Raw genomic sequence first — 19,372 nt, 5'->3', positions numbered from 1 at the left:
AAAATTAATGGACCATCTATTCTCTCATTTAAGTTCAAATACATTCACTTTGTAACTTTATCGCATATTGCTTCCTAGGGGCCATCTATCCTGATAACACCACAGATTTTCACAAAGCAGATGACAAAGTGTATCCAGGCGAACAGTACACATACATATTGGATGCCAGCCAAGACCAAAGTCCTGGTGAGGAAGATAGCAATTGTGTGACCAGGATTTACCATTCCCACATTGATGCTCCAAAAGATATCGCCTCGGGACTTATCGGACCTTTAATAATCTGTAAAAAAGGTACATTTTTTCATTATTGATCGCAATGTATGACCAACAGGCAAGAGATGGGGTAGTTTGCTTTTTTAAATGTAAGTCAAGTCTTCTGTGTTATGATTGAGTAGGTAAGGTTGAGAGGGGGTGAATCTAGAAAAAAGGAAAGAAAGAGCAGGGCAGGAAAAGAAGAAGGGATAAATGGAACAAGCATTCACACACATAGGTAAACTGCAAGAAACATGCTTTCCTGGAAGACAGTTTTGCTGTATCCAATTTCCAACAGTGGTGGTTGAAGAGATGTGTGACTTTACTGAATGTGACTCCCTTAGCGGCACTCCATGGTGATAGGTCTGTAGTTACCTGTATTGTGTTGGTAAATATAAGATCACAGTATCTATTTCTAGCATCATGAAAAAGACAACATAGCTCAAGAGCTTGAAATCTAATTCTTACTGGAATAAGGATTTACCAGCAAAGACTTATTGTCTCAGCTTATGGCTGTATGTTACACACACAACTTTAGATTCCAACCTTCACATTTGCCAAAAAGTATTGAATAGTTATGTGGTCAGTGGACACCCAGATATATAAGGATCTCCAAGCCCAAGATACTGAACATAAAATTTCCTAGTATTTCCATGTCTGTAAAACAGAAGTGACTAATCCAGATTTGTGGTTTATAAGAAAAATAAATCTTTAAAGCTATAAATCACCTGCTAAAAATACACGCTAAAGATTAACTACTACTAAAATAATAATTTTCACTTCAGATTCTCTGGATAATGAAAAAGAAAAAAATATTGACCAAGAATTTGTGGTGATGTTTTCTGTGGTGGATGAAAATCTCAGCTGGTACCTAGATGACAACATTAAAACCTATTGCTCTGAACCAGAGAAAGTTGACAAAGATGATGAAGACTTCCAGGAGAGTAACAGGATGTATTGTAAGATTATAGAAGATGTGTTAACTTTATCTTATTTTTCTTTATCCATTAAGTCTGCTAGGTTTATCCTTCACATGAATAAGTAGTGTGCTTCTTTCTTTTTTTTTAAGATTTTTACTTATTTACTTGTCAGAGAGAGAGAGACAGGGAGAGCACAAGCTGGGGGAGCGGCAGGCAGAGAGAGAAGCAGGCTCCCTAGTGAGCAAGCAACCCCATGTGGGACTCGATCCCAGGACCCTGAGATCATGACCTGATCCGAAGGCAGACGCTTAACCAACTAAGCCACCCAGGCATCCCTAAGTGGTGTGTTTCTAGTCTGGCCTTGATAAGAAGGTATATTAAACATGCAACTTCATACTTAGCTAAACAGATCAAATCAAAACTCTGTGCCTGGTAAAACTGGATATACCAAATTGTTCCCAAACTAATAAGGAGAAAACACCATCAATTATGGTTTAATGTATATGTATGTTATATTTATTTATATATTTGTTTATCCTCCAAACTCATTCCAAAAATTATTTGAGGCAGCCTAAAATTATTAAACTAAATGCTGAAAATTATACTTATATCATAAAGCATTGAACTGTATTTAGGAAAATAGTTCAAACCACTAGTTCTAAAAGGTATTTCTCTTACATTTTTCCTCTGCATCATTTTTTTCTATCTTTTAATTCACTTTATTTCTTCTAGAAATGCTTTCTTTACTGCCCAGGCTTCTCCTTAATTCTTAATTGTGCCCCCAGACACAAAATAATGAGCTTAGTAAGGTTGTCTATCACTCAGAATTTGCATAAGAAATCACATCTTTTAACACCAACTAGACCAGTAAGTATAGATTTTTGTTTGTGTTTAGCTTCTTCAAAATAATCTTTACTCAGAAATTGAGAATACAAAAATAACTCCCAAAGCAGAAAAATAATTAACGAAATACAGATTTTTTTCCCCTTTTATTTATTTCTGGCTCGAAGGTCCTCTTTCTATACTTTAATCCTGCCTCTGTTATGCACTAATCAAAAATAGATGTTAGAAAAAGATCCTCAAACATCTCGTCTGGGTAGGTCTGGTTATTCCTCTGTTGTATCAGGTGCATTCATGGTGCTTCCCAGAACCAATTTCCACCTTACTTCTAGGACCACTGAGTATGAATAGTGATCCTAAGTTTCTTCAAAGGGTCTTAGATCATCCTGCTTTTGGACTTTTAGGGCTTTGTGGTTCTGGTACCAGTCTCTACTATCCTTCCCCTGCATTTCTTCTTTCCTCCTTCACATCTCTTCTAATTTTGTCTTTCGACCTTTAAAAAAGAAAAAAAGAAAGAAAAAGCTTTCCTTGTGTTCTTATTACAAAAGTAATTCATAGTCACTGTAGAAAATTGGTAGAGTTCTGATAAGCAAAAAGAAAGCATTGAAATCATTCATATTACCACTATCATCATGATACATGATTGATTACTAAATAACCTTCAGTCTTTAAAATTTATGTTTGTACATTTTGTATGTGTGTATGTATGTATGCATATATATGCATGTATTTATAAATACACATACACATATACACATACTAATGTGTATAGCTTATAACAGAAAGAGAAAACAGGTTTCATCTTCAGTGTTGTGTTCATCTGCTAATGCTGTGTTGACAAAATTCCTGAGGCTGAATTCAGGTCTAAAGTAAGAGCGCTGTGATTGATTAGCAATGTCTGATGTGGGTACAGGAGGGAGGAATAGCAGCAGGATGTATGCCAGGTTTTTCCATCCCCAAATCATTCAGTTTCTAGAGAGGTGACTATTACTATCCCAGGCACCAATGTCTGTGAGTCACGATCTCTGCTCTTGGCTTACAGCTGTGAATGGATACACTTTTGGAAGTCTCCCAGGACTCTCCATGTGTGCAGAGGACAAAGTCAAATGGTATCTTTTTGGTATGGGTAATGAAGTGGATGTGCATGCAGCTTTCTTCCATGGCCAAGTGTTGACTAATAAGAACTACCGGATTGATACAGTCAATCTCTTTCCTGCTACCCTCTTCGAAGCTTTTATGGTGGCCCAGAATCCTGGAGAATGGATGCTTAGCTGTCAGAATCTAAACCACCTGAAAGGTAAGGCATTTTTACCTAAAATGAACTGTCAGCTGAAATAAGCATCATGTCTCAGTTACACCACTAATGGGGTGATTATTGGGAATCAGAATGTAAAAGTTAAATATCTTTGGAATAATCTGAGCCTTGAACTGGTAACTTAATTTCATTCCTATGACGCTATGCATCATAATGTAATAAAAAAGACTGAAATACTGGAATTTTATAAAGTAATGAAATCTGAAAATATATTAATTTTGGGAAAAGAACAACTGGTTCTGAATGTGTAGTCCTGTCCTAAAAGTATAGTTCTGTATATAACTTCTCAGCTTTGTAAAATACACAATATTGTGAACACCAGAAGATTTGCATGTGGAGTTGAAAAGTAGCTTTTTTTTTTTGACTTGGTTCCATCAAATATAACTAACTTTGTTCATTGAGTCTAGTTACTCCTTGGTTTAACTTGCTAAATCCCTCCTGCATCTCTTCAATATAAAAACAGTCTTGGGGCACCTGGGTGGCTCAGTCGTTAAGCATCTGCCTTCGGCTCAGGTCATGATCCCAGGGTCCTGGGATCGAGCCCCGCATCAGGCTCCCTACTCAGAGGGAAGCCTGTTTCTCCCTCTCCCACTCCCCGTGCTTGTGTTCCTGCTCTCGCTGTCTCTCTCTCTGTCAAATAAATAAAATCTTTAAAAAAAAAAAGAACATTCTTAGTTCTTGAAAAAAATATTAGTTTGTAATATTGATCTTCTGAAGAAATTAACTTTAATCTGGGTCTTTTGGTATGTTAACTCTGACCTTCAAACATAACCTCACCTATTAAATATGACCTTGGCCTCAGAAGACCCAACACACTGGGTGAATAACCATTTTGATTTTGTCTGAGAACAATAATCATGTATGCTCATTCTATTCCTTCTCCGCTACTCCACCCTGCCCTTAAAGTATGGTCAGACCCCTCTTCATTAATTATCTATTAATGTGTCTTTTTTTTCTCATCAGAAGACCTCCCAAGTGAAACTCCACAGAACTTGGTACCACATTTTTAGAAATACTAGTGTTTAATATCTCTTCTCTGTGCCATATAGAGAAGTTTTGAATTTTCTATCAGTAATTTATTTACAACTATTTACTATAATTTGTAATATTGTTTCTCACTGTTTCTTCAATTTCCATCTGTTATTTCATCAGCAATGATTACGAGACAATCGGAGGGAAAAACCATTGGCTGCGTTAACCAATGTCTCCTTCCATGTGGTTTTCAGCTGGTCTCCAGGCCTTTTTCCAGGTACAAGACTGTAACAAGCCTTCATCAGAGGACGATATCCACGGGAAACATGTTAGACATTACTACATCGCTGCTGAGGAAATCATCTGGAACTATGCACCTTCTGGAATAGACATCTTCACCAAAAAAAACTTAACAGCACCTGGAAGGTAATTCAGAAAAAATAGGACTCCCTAAAAGAAAAAAAGAAAGAAAGAAGAAAGGAAGGAAGAAAGAAAGAAAGAAAGAAAGAAAGCAAGCAAGCATAAAAGATGGATTCAGCAATTAACATTTTAATTGGTACCTGAAACTGAGTAACAACACTGCTAAATATTTACTAAGGTGTTTGGTATGAGTCCCAGTTTGAAAAATATGATTTTTGAGTTCATGAAAGAAAGTGGTTTTAAAAATTATCAGAGGCTCAAAAAATTCCTCAGAAAATACTGAAAACAACTAGACTGATCAATGCATTAGCTTTCCTTTCACGAAAACACAGCAATATACCTTGGCTAATTGAATTAAAATAAAAATTAATTAATTAATTAATTAATTAATTAAAAATAAAAGAAAATACAGCATTGTGCAATCCAGCAGGGTTAAGTACATTCACAAAGTTGTACCATCATCCACACTATCCATTTCCAGAACTTTGTCATCATTCTGAATAGAAAGTCTGTATCCATTAAACAGTAGCTTTCCAATCCCTGATAACTTCTACTTTCTGTCTCCATGAATTTGCCTATTCTGGGCAATTAATACAAGGGACATAATGCAGTTGTCCTTTTTTGTCTGGCTTATTTCACTTAGCATAATGTTTTCACGGTTCATCCACGTCGTAGCATTCGTTCCTCTTTGAGGCTCAATAATATTCCATTGTATGCATGTACCATGTTTTATTTAACCATCCGTTGATAAAAATTTGGGTTGTTTCCACTTTTTGGCTATCGTGACTAATGCAACTATGAACATGGAAGGACAAGTATTGTTTACAACCCTGCTTTCAATTCTTTTGTGTACATACCTAGGAATGGAATTGCTCCGTCATATGACAATTGTATTTTTAATTTTTTGAGGAACAGCCTTACTGTTTTCCACAGTGGCTGTACCATTTTACATTCCCACCAGTAATGTACAAGGGTTCCAATTTCTCCACATCCTTACCAATATTTATTTTCCATTTTTTTTATCATAGGCATCTTATTGGGTGTGAAGTTGTATCTTATTGTGGTTTTGACCCACATTTTCCTAATTAGTGATGTTGAGCATCTTTTCATGTTCTTGTTGGTGATTTGGAGAAATATCTGTTCAAGTCCTTATCCCATTGCTGAATTGGGTTGTTTGTTTTTGTTTCTGTTGGTGGTGGTTGTTAAAGTCTATGACTTCTTTATATATTCTGGATATTAACCTCTTATCAGATATATGGTTTGCAAATATTTTCTCCCATTCTATAGATTTTCTTTTCACTCTCTTGATAGTGTCCTTTGATTCACAGAAACTACTCCTGTCCATGTCCAATGACTTCCAGAGCCTCCCAGCCATTCTTCCCTGCTCAGTCTTCCTTTACTACTGTCCATCCTCCATAAAGCACCCAAAGTAAGCTTTCGAAAATGTTGATGAGATTATGCCACACCCCTGCTTCAAGTCTCTACTCAGACATCACCTCCTAAGAGAAGCCTTATTTGCCACCCAGCTACTTGGAAAGGTCAAGTAACTTACTCAATGACACACAACTGGTCAGTAGCTGGGCCTGTGATTTTCAGCTGGTCTCCAGGCCTTTTTCCAGGTACAAGACTGTAACAAGCCTTCATCAGAGGACAATATCCGTGGGAAACATGTTGGAATCACAACTGGGTCTGTGATTCCTGAAGCAGAAATTTAAGCCCCAGTCTACACTGACATCCAGATGCAATGACTCCAAAGCTGCAGCTCAGCCCAGAAGGCTCTTGTAAATTGTAGACTTGCATTTCAAATTGCTTAAGAGACACCCCATTTGGATGAGGCCCTCCAAATCAGTATGTCCAAATCTGAACCTATTGTCTCCCCCCATATATTTGAGCTTTCTCCTCTCTGTGAATAATATCACTACGCATCATCAGTCAAGCCCGAAACCTGAGTACCATCCCTGACTCCCCACTTCACCACTCCCTCCTTCCCTCCTCATCAGTACTGCCTCATTATATCCTAAATGTTTCCAACAATTATCTACTTTTCCCCCACCTGAGGCATCCTCTTAAAACACTGCTCCTGAATGCTCACATCTTTTAAAGCTTTCCTACTGCTCTGGGATGGAGCACTGAAACTTTAACTAGGTCCTGCTGCCCCCCCCATCTCCCCAAGCCTCCTTCTCTCTCTTCTGCCTCTTTCTCTCTTGTTTGCCCTTCCCTGTACACTTTGCTCCTATCATATTTTGTAAAACATGCCATATTCACTCTTTCCTCCAAGCCTTCCATAGGGTATTTCCTCTTTGTAAACACCCACCCCATTCTCCCCACCACATATACTTCATCTTTTTTAACTTGACTCTCCTCTAGATAGTTTTGAAAAATCACTTTCTTTGGAAAGCCTTTGGGGCCTCTTCCCACCACTTTCTCCAAGCCCAGGAGAACTACTCCATAATGCCCTGTGCTTATTGCAAGTTATTATGTTGATCGGTTCATAGTCTGTCTTCTCTGATCAGTGTAAAGTCCTTGTGGACAGGGATGGGTCCAGCTTGCTTATGGTTATGCCATCAACATGTAACAAGGTTCCTGGCAAAAAGCAGGTGTCCAATACATTTGTCAAATGGGAGAAGAGATGAATGGAATGACTTTGGCAAGTCAAATGCCTTTCTGAAATTTAATTTCTTCATTTGTAAAATGGGGAGAATAATGCCAACTTTGTTGCCTTATCATGTGAGTTTCAGATAACAAATGAAAGCTCCTAAGTACCCAGCTGGTGCTGATATGCAATTAACAGTAGCTACTGTATTTTTAAACATTTCATAATTTGTTAAAAAGATTCTATTGTAGAACACTTAATAACTATCGGGGATTGACATGGGCCATCTTTCACTTCACTTGAAAAAGTGAAACCTCCATACCATGATACTCCACTCATTAATTGAACATCTTTCTATGACGTGCCTAGTACCATCTGCTTCTGTTTGAATATTTGGCAAATCGTACATAAGAATTACCTTTGAGCACTGGTCATAATTTTGCTCTTCAATTTGTCCTATGTGAATGCCTGCTTTCTGTTCTGCTTTCAACTCCAGTGATAAATCCTTTTTCTTTTGGCAGTGCTTCAGAGGTATTTTTTGAACAGGGTTCTACAAGAATTGGAGGATCTTATAAAAAGCTGGTTTATCGTGAATACACAGATGCCTCCTTCACAAATCAAAAGAAGAGAGGCCCTGAAGAGGAACATCTTGGCCTCCTGGGTGAGTCCATGCAGAATATTTGTGACTGTTGTACTCTTGTCCTGAGCTACCCAACCTCAGAAAGAACAGAAACTTCAGGACCTGCAGTACGATTTCTACATAGAAACTAGGGACGTGGAAGGTCATTCAATAATTAAAGGTAGCAGCTAGTTACTTTTCCAATGTAAATTACCAATAGTAAATCTTCATCATTGAAAACTCTGCTGACTTCAAATGATGATTTTTTTTTTTTCTTCAAGAGGTAAGGAGAGGGGTGCCTGGGTGGCTCAGTCGATTAGCATCTGCCTTCGGTTCAGGTCATGATCCCAGGGTCCTGGGATTGAGCCCCACATCAGGCTCCCTGCTCAGCAGGGAGTCTGCTTCTCCCTCTCCTCCCCACTCTTGTTCTCTGTTGTGCTTTCTGTCTCTCTCTCAAATAAATAAATAAAATCTTAAAAAAAAAAAGAGGTAAGGAGAATTGTGTTTATGGCTTGGTTTAAATAGACAGCAAAGCTGTTAGCCTCTATTCTTAGCTGAAATTTCCCTAGAAATAAAATCCAGGCTACTAATGAAAAAGGCTGGGTCAGTCTTAGAGCCTTGTGCACAGCCTAGAGACCTGTTCTCACTCAGACCTTCAGACAGAATATAGTGGGTGAGCACACAGAGTCTGGATCCAGACTATCCTCACTCCTCACCTATTAGCTGTGTGACTTCTGAAAGTACTTAGTTTGCTATGCCTGTTCTCTTTCTGTGAAAGGGGAACAATAATAACAATAACAGTCCTGGGGCACCTGGGCGGCTCAGTCAGTTAAGCGTCTGACTCTTGGTTTCGGCTCAGGTCATGATTTCAGGGTTGTGGGATCCAGCCCTGCATTGGGCTCCTCACTCAGCGGGGAGTCTGCTTCTCTTTCTTTCTCCCTCTGCTCCCCTGCCACATGTTCTCTCTCTGTCTCTCAAATAAATAAATAAGTCTTTAAAAAAATAACAATAACAGTCCTTAACTCATAAAGATGCTGTAAGGATTAAAGGAGTTAATACACATAAACACTCAGAAAAGCACATGAGAAGCTCTCAATAAATATCATTTTATATATTCCATAAAATATGTACTATATATCTATGTTTTTATTCTATATTTGGTAACAATATTGATTTTGGTGACAGAAAATCCATAAAAACGTTACCTTTACATCCAAGACAATTTAACTTACCCTCTTTGGGTGGGCAAGGTTTAACTAGCAGCCCCCTGACTCTTGGGACAAATATCACACATCTGGCAAATAGAAGGCTAGGATAAGGAGAGTATAGACACTGTACAGTTTCTTGTCAATGTATAAAGCTGGTGAACCGACTTGGATCAAAATGCTAACAAATTTCCTTAACCTGAAGTTAAATCAAAAAGCCCTTCTTGGGCGCCTGGGCGGCTCAGTCGTTAAGTGTCTGCCTTCGGCTCAGGTCATGATCCCAGGGTCCTGGGATCGAGCCCCACATTGGGCTCCCTGCTCAGCAGGGAGCCTGCTTCTCCCTCTCCCACTCCCCCCGCTTGTGTTCCCTCTCTCGCTGTGTCTCTCTCTGTCAAATAAATAAATAAAATCTTTAAAAAAACAAAATTCCTTCTTATCTCTTTCTAGTCTTGCCATGTCAAGTTGATACGAGACTTTAAAAAAAAAAAAAAAAGATGTTCCATTTGCCATAAATAAGATGTTGCTTCCAGCAGTTTCTGCCAGAGGACAAGCCAAAGAAAACAACTGTCTTAAGTATTCTGTATGTTATATACCAAGGAAGACTAATAATGCTCTCTTTGTCCCTAGGTCCTGTCATTTGGGCAGAGGTGGGAGATACGATCAGAGTCACTTTCCATAACAAAGGAGCATATCCCCTCAGTATTGAGCCAACTGGGGTGAGGGTCAGTAAGAACAACGAGGGCACGTACTATACCTCACTTCACAACCCCCTGAATGAAAGTGAGTACCACCTTCTATAACCACACAACATTTAATAACCCACTGTGCTGGTCAGCCAGGAAAAACTGCCCTGCAAAAACTGAAGGCAGGAACTTCCAAGGAAACCGCTCGTCTATCATTCTTAGACATCACGCCAGGAAGTCAGGAAACCTCTTCTCCTTCCATTTCCAACTGCTGTATGTAATTTTGTCCTGCCTTGATTGGATGATTTTTGACAATGCTGGTAATAACTTACTGGGATTATATCAATTATACATTTCTGGAGTACTACTTGGGTGATTTTTAGATTTGAAAAATGTTCTTGCAATTATAAGATTAGATGCTCATTTTAGAATATTTGAAAAATATAAAAAGGTACAGCCAAAAATATTATCTACAGTTCTATAGATAACCACTATTATATTCTTATATAACCCCCCCACTCTTCCATCTGTGTACATATAATATGTATTTTGAATGTAGTTGAGATCATAGTATATAATACTTGTCATTGTGTTTTTGTACTGAGTTTGCTTCCTTAGCATTGTAAGCATTTTAATATAACTTTAATAACACAAACATTCCATTTTATGCATGCATTTGGGTATTTTTATATGTCAGGGTGACCGATGAAGATGAGTGGCTTTGCCACTTCTTGCAGTATGACTGTGGGCAAGTTATTCAGTCTTTCTGGTCTCAGTTTCCCCAAGTATAAAATCAGGATATTTGAACAGGATCATCTGCAGTTGCCTTTTAGGTCTGAAGTTATTTTCAATTCAGTTGTGTTCAATAGAAAATGTATGGATTACCCCCTCTTTTCAGGTGTTGTTCCAGCAAAGGAAATACAGAGACGATGCTTGCTTCAGGAAGGTTACGTTCTATTTGTGGGAAATACACATTATCTAACATGAAAAGTGCTGGGGGCATCATCAGGGACTGTGAGAGCAGCCCTATCTTAGTCTGTTCAGGCTGCTGTAACTAAATACCACAGACTGGGTGTCTTATAAACAACAGAAATTTATTTCTCACAGTTCTGGAAACTGGAAGTCCAAGATCAGAGGGCCAGCATGGTTGGATGAGGACCCTCTTCTGGGTTTCAGACTTCTTGCTGTGTTCTCATGTGGTAGCAGGGGCTAGGGAGCTCTGTGGGATCTCTCTTGTAAGGGCACTAATCCCATTTAGGGGAGCCCCAGTCTCAAGGTTTAATCACCCCCCAAAGGCCCCACCTTCTAAGACTATTTCATTGGGCATTAGGATTCCAATATGTGAATTCTAGGAGGACACAAACATTTGGACCGTAGCAGGCACCAACCGCAGACTGGTTAAGAGGAGGCTTCCTGAAGGAAATCACACCCATCTGTGACCTGACACAGGAGCACAAGGGGGATGCCATTCAAGTAGGGTTTCATTCTAATTCATAAAAAGGAACTGAGAAGTGGGTTGTCTCAGACGAAACCCAGTCCACTTGGTGGCTCAAATGACCACATTAGAAAGCATACTTAACCTCTCCAATGTGACATTTCTCACAGGTGTGCCTTCTCCTTCAGCTTCACATGTAGCACCCAAACAAACATTCACCTACGAATGGACTGTCCCCAAAGAAGTGGGACCCACTTACAAAGATCCTGTCTGTCTATCTAAGATGTATTATTCTGCTGTGGATCCCACCAAAGATATATTCACTGGGCTTATCGGGCCAATGAAAATATGCAAGAAAGGAAGTTTACTTGCAAATGGGAGACTGGTGAGTCCAATGAGGGAAAATATAAATGATTTCCCAATCCCTTTGAATTATCATTATTATAAGGAAAATTCTGGGTTTTGAGACAGTGAGGATTTAACACACACTGTTTATTACAAATTTTTCTCCAGCTCATAAGAGCTCTACTATGCAGAGGTTCTCTGGCTAACATGATTATTTCAAATGAGTTGGAAACAGACTTTCCTTGAAACCCAGGGTCTTTTATGATACATTTGGACTTCAACACACAAATAAAAAGTAATTGGTCACTCAACATTCACTAAGGAAAGTATTGTTTAAAGTATTTTTAAAGGAGGAAATGACCATTTGACCAGAAAAGAGAAATACTTAACTCCATCATGTTTTTATCTCTAAGTATTGTAATATGAGCCTTTAAAAGATAAGGGCTCTTTAAAAAAATGCCTTCAATATAATTATCATACCTTAGAATCATCATCATAATAATGTTAGTATCATCAATTTTTAATCAAATTGTATCATAACATTTCCAATTAACGTTCCCCTTTTTCCAGCTGCCTCTTAATTGTTTCAAGTTTGTTGTTTGAATCAGTACCCAAAAAATGACGCTCATTGCAATCAGTTGTTGTGTTTCTCAAGGTTATTTCCTTGCATTTTTCTGTCTCAAGGGTCATCTAGCCTATGGAAGTTTCCCACACCTGGATGTACTGTTTGTATTCCTGGGGTGTCATTCAGCAAGAAAGTTTCTTCCTCTTTCTCTCAATTTCCTATAAATCAGTAGCTAGATCTACAGGTCTCATCAAATTCAGGTTAGATTCTTTTTTTCAATACTACTTCGTGTGTAGTACTGGGTACTTCTATCAGAGAATATATACTATACAGTTGGGAATGTTGTCAGCCCCTGAGAACCATTTCCTAGATTTGTAAACTAATCAGGAATTGCACAATAGTAACATCCTGATCTCATCATTCTTCTTTATTTATTAGCCAGTATACTTCCTTAAACAGAAACTTCCCTTAATGGATTATTTGGTTAGCCTGAGGTACATATTCTATAAGAAAGGAATGACAAATGCTTGATTCTTTCCCTTTATCTACAAGTTTTCAAAGTAATAGTTCTCTAACATACTTCAAAGATTCTTAATAATTTATTTTCTTGTTAAGTGCTATTGTGAACTCATGGATTTAAGAATATTTGGTGTGTTTGAATTCATTAACATTATCCCTATTGATGCCCCAAATATCGTACCTATTTTTTGCTACTAAGAGGATTTGTTCAGGTTGATTCCTTCATTTTTACATGAACTTGGTAGTCTTTGAAGCTTCCTTGATTTTTGGTGTAAAAAGCTGTTTTAAGTTCATATTACACACTTTCTGAGCCAGACCTGAAATCAGCCATTTCTCCCAAGAAGCCCTAGTTCTTTTCAGGAAGAAATTATTTTTAGAACCACAATCTGGGCACTATGGGTACTCACTCATTTCTATTGGCTTCATCATTGTTTCTAGGCCTTTTCAATGGACAGAACTGGAGAAGGAAATTTTTTAAGATAAAATTAATCATGAGTTCATACTGATACTTTCTATTCAAAGTCAGGTCTAAGGATTCTTATTGTTTTTTACTTAACTTTATTAATCTTACATCTGTATCTCCCTTCAACTACACTGAAAAATCTTAGTTCTCAATGATAACAACATAAACATTCACTCAATTCATCCCACAACATACATACAACAGCCTCAGAATCACAATTACAACACTACAGCCAGCAATATAATTACTGAAAACAATTTAAGATTTGTTTGCAGCCCTTTTTGTCCTTAGAGTAGATCCCACTAGGGATGTTCAGTCAAATTACAAAGTTAAAGTCACTTGGAATAGTTCCTCTCTGTGTAGTTTTGCTACCCACTAGATACACAGGTTTATTTAATTAATTTTACTTCTATTTCTTTTAGGGATTGCCTTTAAAATTGTAATATTATTTTATAATAATGTAAAATATTTACCTGGTTCCAACATCAAATCTACAAAAAGAGGCATATTCAAAGAAGTCTGGCTCCTATCCTTTCTCCCCTGTCACCTATTCCCTTAATACCAGCACCTTTCATTTTTAGCTTTACAGTTCATTTTTAATTTTTTTTCATTATTATTTTTGTCAACTTAATTTTTCAGAGCACTTTAAGGTTAACAGCAAAATTAAGAAGAAAGTAGAGATTTCCCATATATCCCCTACCTGCCCCCCCCAGCTCCGCCCAGTCTCTCCCAATATCAACATTTCCAGCAGAGGGATGCATGTGTTACAACTGATGACTGATGTGTTACAACTACATTGACACAGTGTTATCATCCAAAGTCCAGAGTTTACACTAGGGTTCACTCTTGGTGTTTACATTCTATGGGTATAGACAAATGTATAATGAAAGTATCCACCATTATGGTATCATACAGAATATTTTCACTGCCCTAAAAATCCCGTGTTCCACCGGTTTATTCCCTACTCCCGATACCCAACCCCCGGTAACCACTGGTCTTTTTGTTTTATAGTTTTGCCTTTTTTCCAGAATGTTGTATAGTTAGAATCATACTCTATGTAGCCTTTTCAGACTGGCTTCTTTCACTTGGTAATACACATTGAAGTTTCCTCCAAGTCTTTTCATGGCTCAATAGTTCATTCTTTTTTAGTGCTGAATCATGTTCCATTGTCTGAATGTACCAGATTGCTTATCCATTCACCTACTGGAGAACATCTTGGTTACTTCCAAGTTTTGGCAGTTATGCATAAAGCTGCCCTAAGTATCCATGTGCAGAGTTTTGTGTAGACATAAGTTTTCAGCCCCTTTGGGTAAATACCAAGGAGACCAATTGCTAGACTGTATGGTAAAAGTGTATTTCGTTTTGTAAGAGAACACCCAAACTGTCTTCCAAAATGGCTATACCATTTTGTATTCCCATTAGAAATGAACAGGAGGTCCTGTTGTTCCATATCTTTGCCAGTATCTGGTATGGTCGGTGTTCCAGATTTTGGTCATTCCGACAGGTGTGTAGTGGTATCCCACCATTGTTTTAATGTGCATTTCCCTAATGATATATGAAGTGGAACATCTTTTCATATGCTTGTTTTCCATCTGTGTATCTTCTTTGGTGAGGTGTCTGCTAAGGTCTTTGCCTATAGGTTAATTGTTTATTTTCTTAATGTTGAGTTTTAAAAGTTCTTTAGTATTTTAGATAACAGTTCTTTATCAGATGTGTCTTTTGCAAATATCTTCTCCCGTTCTGTGGATTGTCTTCTCACTTCTCTGGACATTATCTTCTATAGAGCATAAACTGTAATTTTAATGAAATCCAGCTTATCAATTATTTCTTTTACAGGTTGTGTCTTTGGTGCGTATCTAAAAAGTTATCGCCAAGGTCATCTGGATTTTTCTTATGTTATCTTTTAGGAGTTTTATTTATTTTACATTTATTTTATTTGTTTTGATTTTGGTTTGTGATCCATTTTGAGTTGATTTTTGTGAAGAGTGTAAAATCAGTGTCTAGATTCATTTTTTTTTTTGCATGTAAACATCCAGTTGTTATGTCACCATTTGTTGAAAAGACTATCTTTGTTCCACTGTATTGCCTTTGCTCCTTTGTCAGATCAGTTGACTAAATTCATGTGAATCTACTTCTGGTCTCTCGATTCTTCCCGTTGATCTATTGGTCTATTCTTTCGCTAATGCCATAGTGTCTTGATTGCTGTAGTGTTGTAGTAAATTTTGAAGTTGGGAAATAGCCTTCCAACCTTGTTCTTCTTCGATATTATGTTGGCTATTCTGGGCCTTTTGCCACTCCGTATAAACTTCAGAATCCCTTTGTTGATAACCACAAATAATTTTCTAGTATTTTTATTGGGATTGCATTGAATCTATAGATCGAATTGGGAAGAACTGACAACTTGGCAGTATTGAGTCTTCCTATCCACGAACATGGAATTTCTATTTAGGGTAATGGGATAGTGAACAGAAATCCTAGTTTAGATAAGGGGGATGTAATATTTGAGGTGAGATCTAAATTTTAAGGAGGGAGCCTTGCAAAGATCTGGGGGGAAAGGGGGGGAGTAGCTAGTGCCAAAATGTGTAATTTTATTTAAAAATTTTATTTAAAAAATTTATTTAAAAAATATTATTTAAAAAATTATTTTATATCTTTTCTCCTTTGACCTGTAGGCATGACCAAATACCTTAAGTATTTCCTAATGTTGAACCAGTCTTGCATTTCTGGGGAAAAATGTTACTTGACCACTGTGGGGTTTTTTGTTTGTTTGTTTTCAAATTTTTATTTAAATTCTAGTTAGTGAACATACAGGGCAGTATTGGTTTCAGGAGTAGAATTCAGTGGTTCATCACTTACCACAACACTCAGTGCTCATCACAAGTGCCCTCCTTAATACTTATCACCCATCTAGCCCATCCCCCACCCACCTCCCTCCAGCAACTCTCAGTTTGTTAAGAGTCTCTTATGGTTTGTTTCCATCTCTATCCCCCCAATATGTTCATATGGTTTGTTTCTTTTTTCTTTTTTTTTTTTTAAAGATTTTATTTATTTATTTGAGAGAGAGAGAGAGAATGAGAGACAGAGAGCACAAGAGGCAAGAGGGCGGGGGGGGGGGGGAAGCAGACCCCCCGCTGAGCAGGGAGCCCGATGTGGGACTTGATCCCAGGACTCCAGGATCATGACCTGAGCCGAAGGCAGTCGCTTAACCAACTGAGCCACCCAGGCGCCCCTTTATGGTTTGTTTCTTAAATTCCACATATAAGGAAGTCGTATGGTATTTGTCTTTCTCTGACTTATTTCGCTTAGCATAATACACTCTAGCTCCATCCACATCATTGCAAATGGCAAGATTTCATTCTTTTTGATGGCTGAGTAATATTCTGATATAGGTATATCTATCTATCTGTCATCTATCTATCTATCTATCTATCTATCTATCTATCTATCTATCATCTATCACTTATTCTTCATCCATTCATTAGTCGATGGACATTTGGGCTCTTTCCATAGTTTGTCTATCATTGATAATGCTGCTCTAAAGGGTGCATGTACCCCTTTGAATCTGTATTTTTTTATCCTTTGGGTAAATACCTAATAGTGCAATTGCTGGATCATAGGGCAGTTCTACTTTTAACTTTTTGAGAAACCTCCATTCTGTTCTCCAGAGTGGCTGCTCTAGTTTGCATTCCCACCAACAGTGTAAGAGGGTTCCCCTTTCTCTGCATCCTTGCCAACACCAGTTGTGTCTTGTGTTGTTGATTTTAGCCATTCTGACAGGTGTAAGGTGATATCTCATGGTGGTTTTGATTTGTATTTCCCTGATGATGAGCCATGTTAAGCATTTTTCATGTGTCTGTTGGCCATTTGTATGTCTTCTTTGGAGAAATGTCTATTCATGTCTTCTGCCCATTTCTTAACTGGATTATTTGTTTTTTGGGTGTTGAGTTTGATAAGTTCTTTATAGATTTATCAGATATGTCATTTGCAAATATCTTCTCCCATTCTGTAGGTTGCCTTTTAGTTTTGTTAATTGTTTCCTTCACTGTGCAGAAACTTTTTATCTTGATGAAGTCCCAATAGTTCATGTTTACTTTTGTTTCCCTTGCCTCTAACAACGTGTCTAATAAGAAGTTGCTGCAGCCGATGTCAAAGAGGTTGCTGCCTGTGATCTCTTCTAGGATTTTGATGGTTTCCTGTCTCACACTTAGGTCTTTCATCCATTTTGAATTTATTTTTGTGTATGATGTAAGAAACATTCATTCTTCTGCATGTTGCTGTCCAGTTTTCCCAATACCATTTGTTGAAGAAACTGTCTTTCCTTCAATGGGTATTCTTTCCTGCTTTGTCGAAGATTAGTTGACCGTATAGCTGTGGGTCCAATTCTGGGTTTTCTATTTTGTTCTATTGACCCATGTGTTTGTTTTTATACCAGTACAGTACTGTCTTGATGACTACAGCTTTGTAATAACAGCTTTAAGTCTGGAATTGTGTTGCCTCCAGCTTTGCTTTTCTAGATCAGGATTGCTTTAGCTATTTGGGGTCTTTTGGGGTTCCATACAAATTTTAGGATTATTTGTTCTAGCTCTGTGAAAAATGCTGGTGGTATGAGCACTGTGATTTTTTAAAACATTTTTTCACTTACATTTCTGTATTGAATTTGATAGTGTTTCATTTAGAATTTCTCACATAAGCTGTAAGTGATATTATTTTAGATTTTGTGTGCTTTCTTAGGTCTCATATCATAGTTACACTATCTTCATTAAATAAATTGGGAAGAGTTCCATGTTTTGAATACTCAGGAACTGTTTAAATAGATAGGAATTATCTGCTCCCTAGAGATTTGAAAGAAATTGCCTGTAAAATTATTTCAACTGTGTGACTTTTAAAAAGAAGTAGTTAGGGGTTTTACTTGTTCTTTTTTCTTTTTTGTCTATTAAAATGTGTTTTAATCACATTTTATTTCACCTATGGATATTGGTCTATTCAGGTAACTTCTTCTAAGTCAACTTAGAAGAATTATTATTAATGTACATAATGATCTTTTTTTCCTTCCCCATATATGTGGTTATATTCCTTTCTCAGTTCTATTGTGGTATATTTGGGTTATCTCTCATTTTTTTTATTAGACTTACCAAAGATTTGTGTATTTCATTGGTCTTTTCAAATAATACATTTTTAGGTTTAACCATTTTAATTTGTGCTCTAATTTATTAAAAAGTTCATCTTTTCCTTTATTAATTCCTTTCTCCTTTTTTTCATTTTACTTTTCTAAAATTTTCAGATATTTACAAACATCTATTTTTATTTGGTTTTACTTAAAATAAAAAGTATTTCTGGGGTGCCTGGGTGGCTCAGTTGGCTAAACAGCCAACTCTTGATTTCAACTCGGGTCATGATATCAGGGTCATGAGACCAAGCCTCAAGTCGGGCTTGGGAGTGCAACCTGCTTAAGATTCTCTCTCCTTCTGCTTCTCCCCTCCCCCCACCCCTGTGCACACGTGTGTGCTGGGCTCTCTTTCTCTAAAAAAATTAAAAAATAAAAGTATTTCAGACTCTCAGTTTATATGTTTAGTGTATTCCATACATTGTGCCTTGTTATGGACGTTGCTTACTAAATACTTAGTAATTCATGTTTGCTTCCTCTCTAAGAGTTATTAGGATCAAATATGATCTTCCTTTATTAGTACTTTTTAGTTTTGTTGCATTATGATCAGAAAATATGACCTGTAAACTTTTCACTGAAGTTTACTCTATAGATCAGAATACAAGTGACTGTAGCAGTCCTCTATTACAATCCCTACACATGTGAGAATGTATTTTTGTTGTTCTTTACTAGGTATAGAATTTTTGTATCGTAATCTTTTCCCCTCAAAAACATAAATGCTACTCCATCTTCTTCTGATATTTATTGTGCTAGAGAAGTCCAATGTTTGTGATAACACTTTTAGAATGACTTATTGTAGAAATTTGTCTATGTCTGAATCTCAAAAATTTTGCCAGAATATTTTTAAGCATAGATCTCTATGACTACTTTTGCCTTGTTTTCAGTGAATCTTTTGAATCTGATTTTTCTCTTCATGGTGGTAAACATTTCCATTATTATTTATTATCATTATGTTTTCCCCTTTTATAATTTCTTTCTGAAATCATTACTATGTACATATTTTTCATCTTTGAATCTTTTCTTCTGATTTATGGGAGCTTTCTTAAAATTATCTCCGTCACA

General features: G+C 37.2%; 1 protein-coding gene across 3 annotated transcripts in view; it reads left to right on the top strand.

The window, feature by feature from the left end:
- Window positions 1-19,372, top strand: part of CP (ceruloplasmin) — a 59,034-nt gene that overhangs the window by 9,936 nt on the left and 29,726 nt on the right. For all 3 annotated transcript variants that reach the window (XM_031041480.2, XM_081827542.1, XM_081827546.1), the window contains exons 3-9: window positions 79-291; window positions 1,038-1,211; window positions 3,055-3,309; window positions 4,554-4,725; window positions 7,834-7,973; window positions 9,764-9,916; window positions 11,425-11,639. In XM_031041480.2, the coding sequence (XP_030897340.2) occupies window positions 79-291; window positions 1,038-1,211; window positions 3,055-3,309; window positions 4,554-4,725; window positions 7,834-7,973; window positions 9,764-9,916; window positions 11,425-11,639 (1,322 nt within the window). The remainder of the gene's footprint in view (window positions 1-78; window positions 292-1,037; window positions 1,212-3,054; window positions 3,310-4,553; window positions 4,726-7,833; window positions 7,974-9,763; window positions 9,917-11,424; window positions 11,640-19,372) is intronic.

This window comes from Leptonychotes weddellii, chromosome 1, assembly GCF_054177405.1.
Source record: "Leptonychotes weddellii isolate Sample4059 chromosome 1, ASM5417740v2, whole genome shotgun sequence".
Taxonomy (NCBI): domain Eukaryota; kingdom Metazoa; phylum Chordata; class Mammalia; order Carnivora; family Phocidae; genus Leptonychotes; species Leptonychotes weddellii.
The sequence above is the reverse complement of the archived record's forward strand: the minus strand, read 5'-3'. Positions and strand labels throughout refer to the sequence as shown.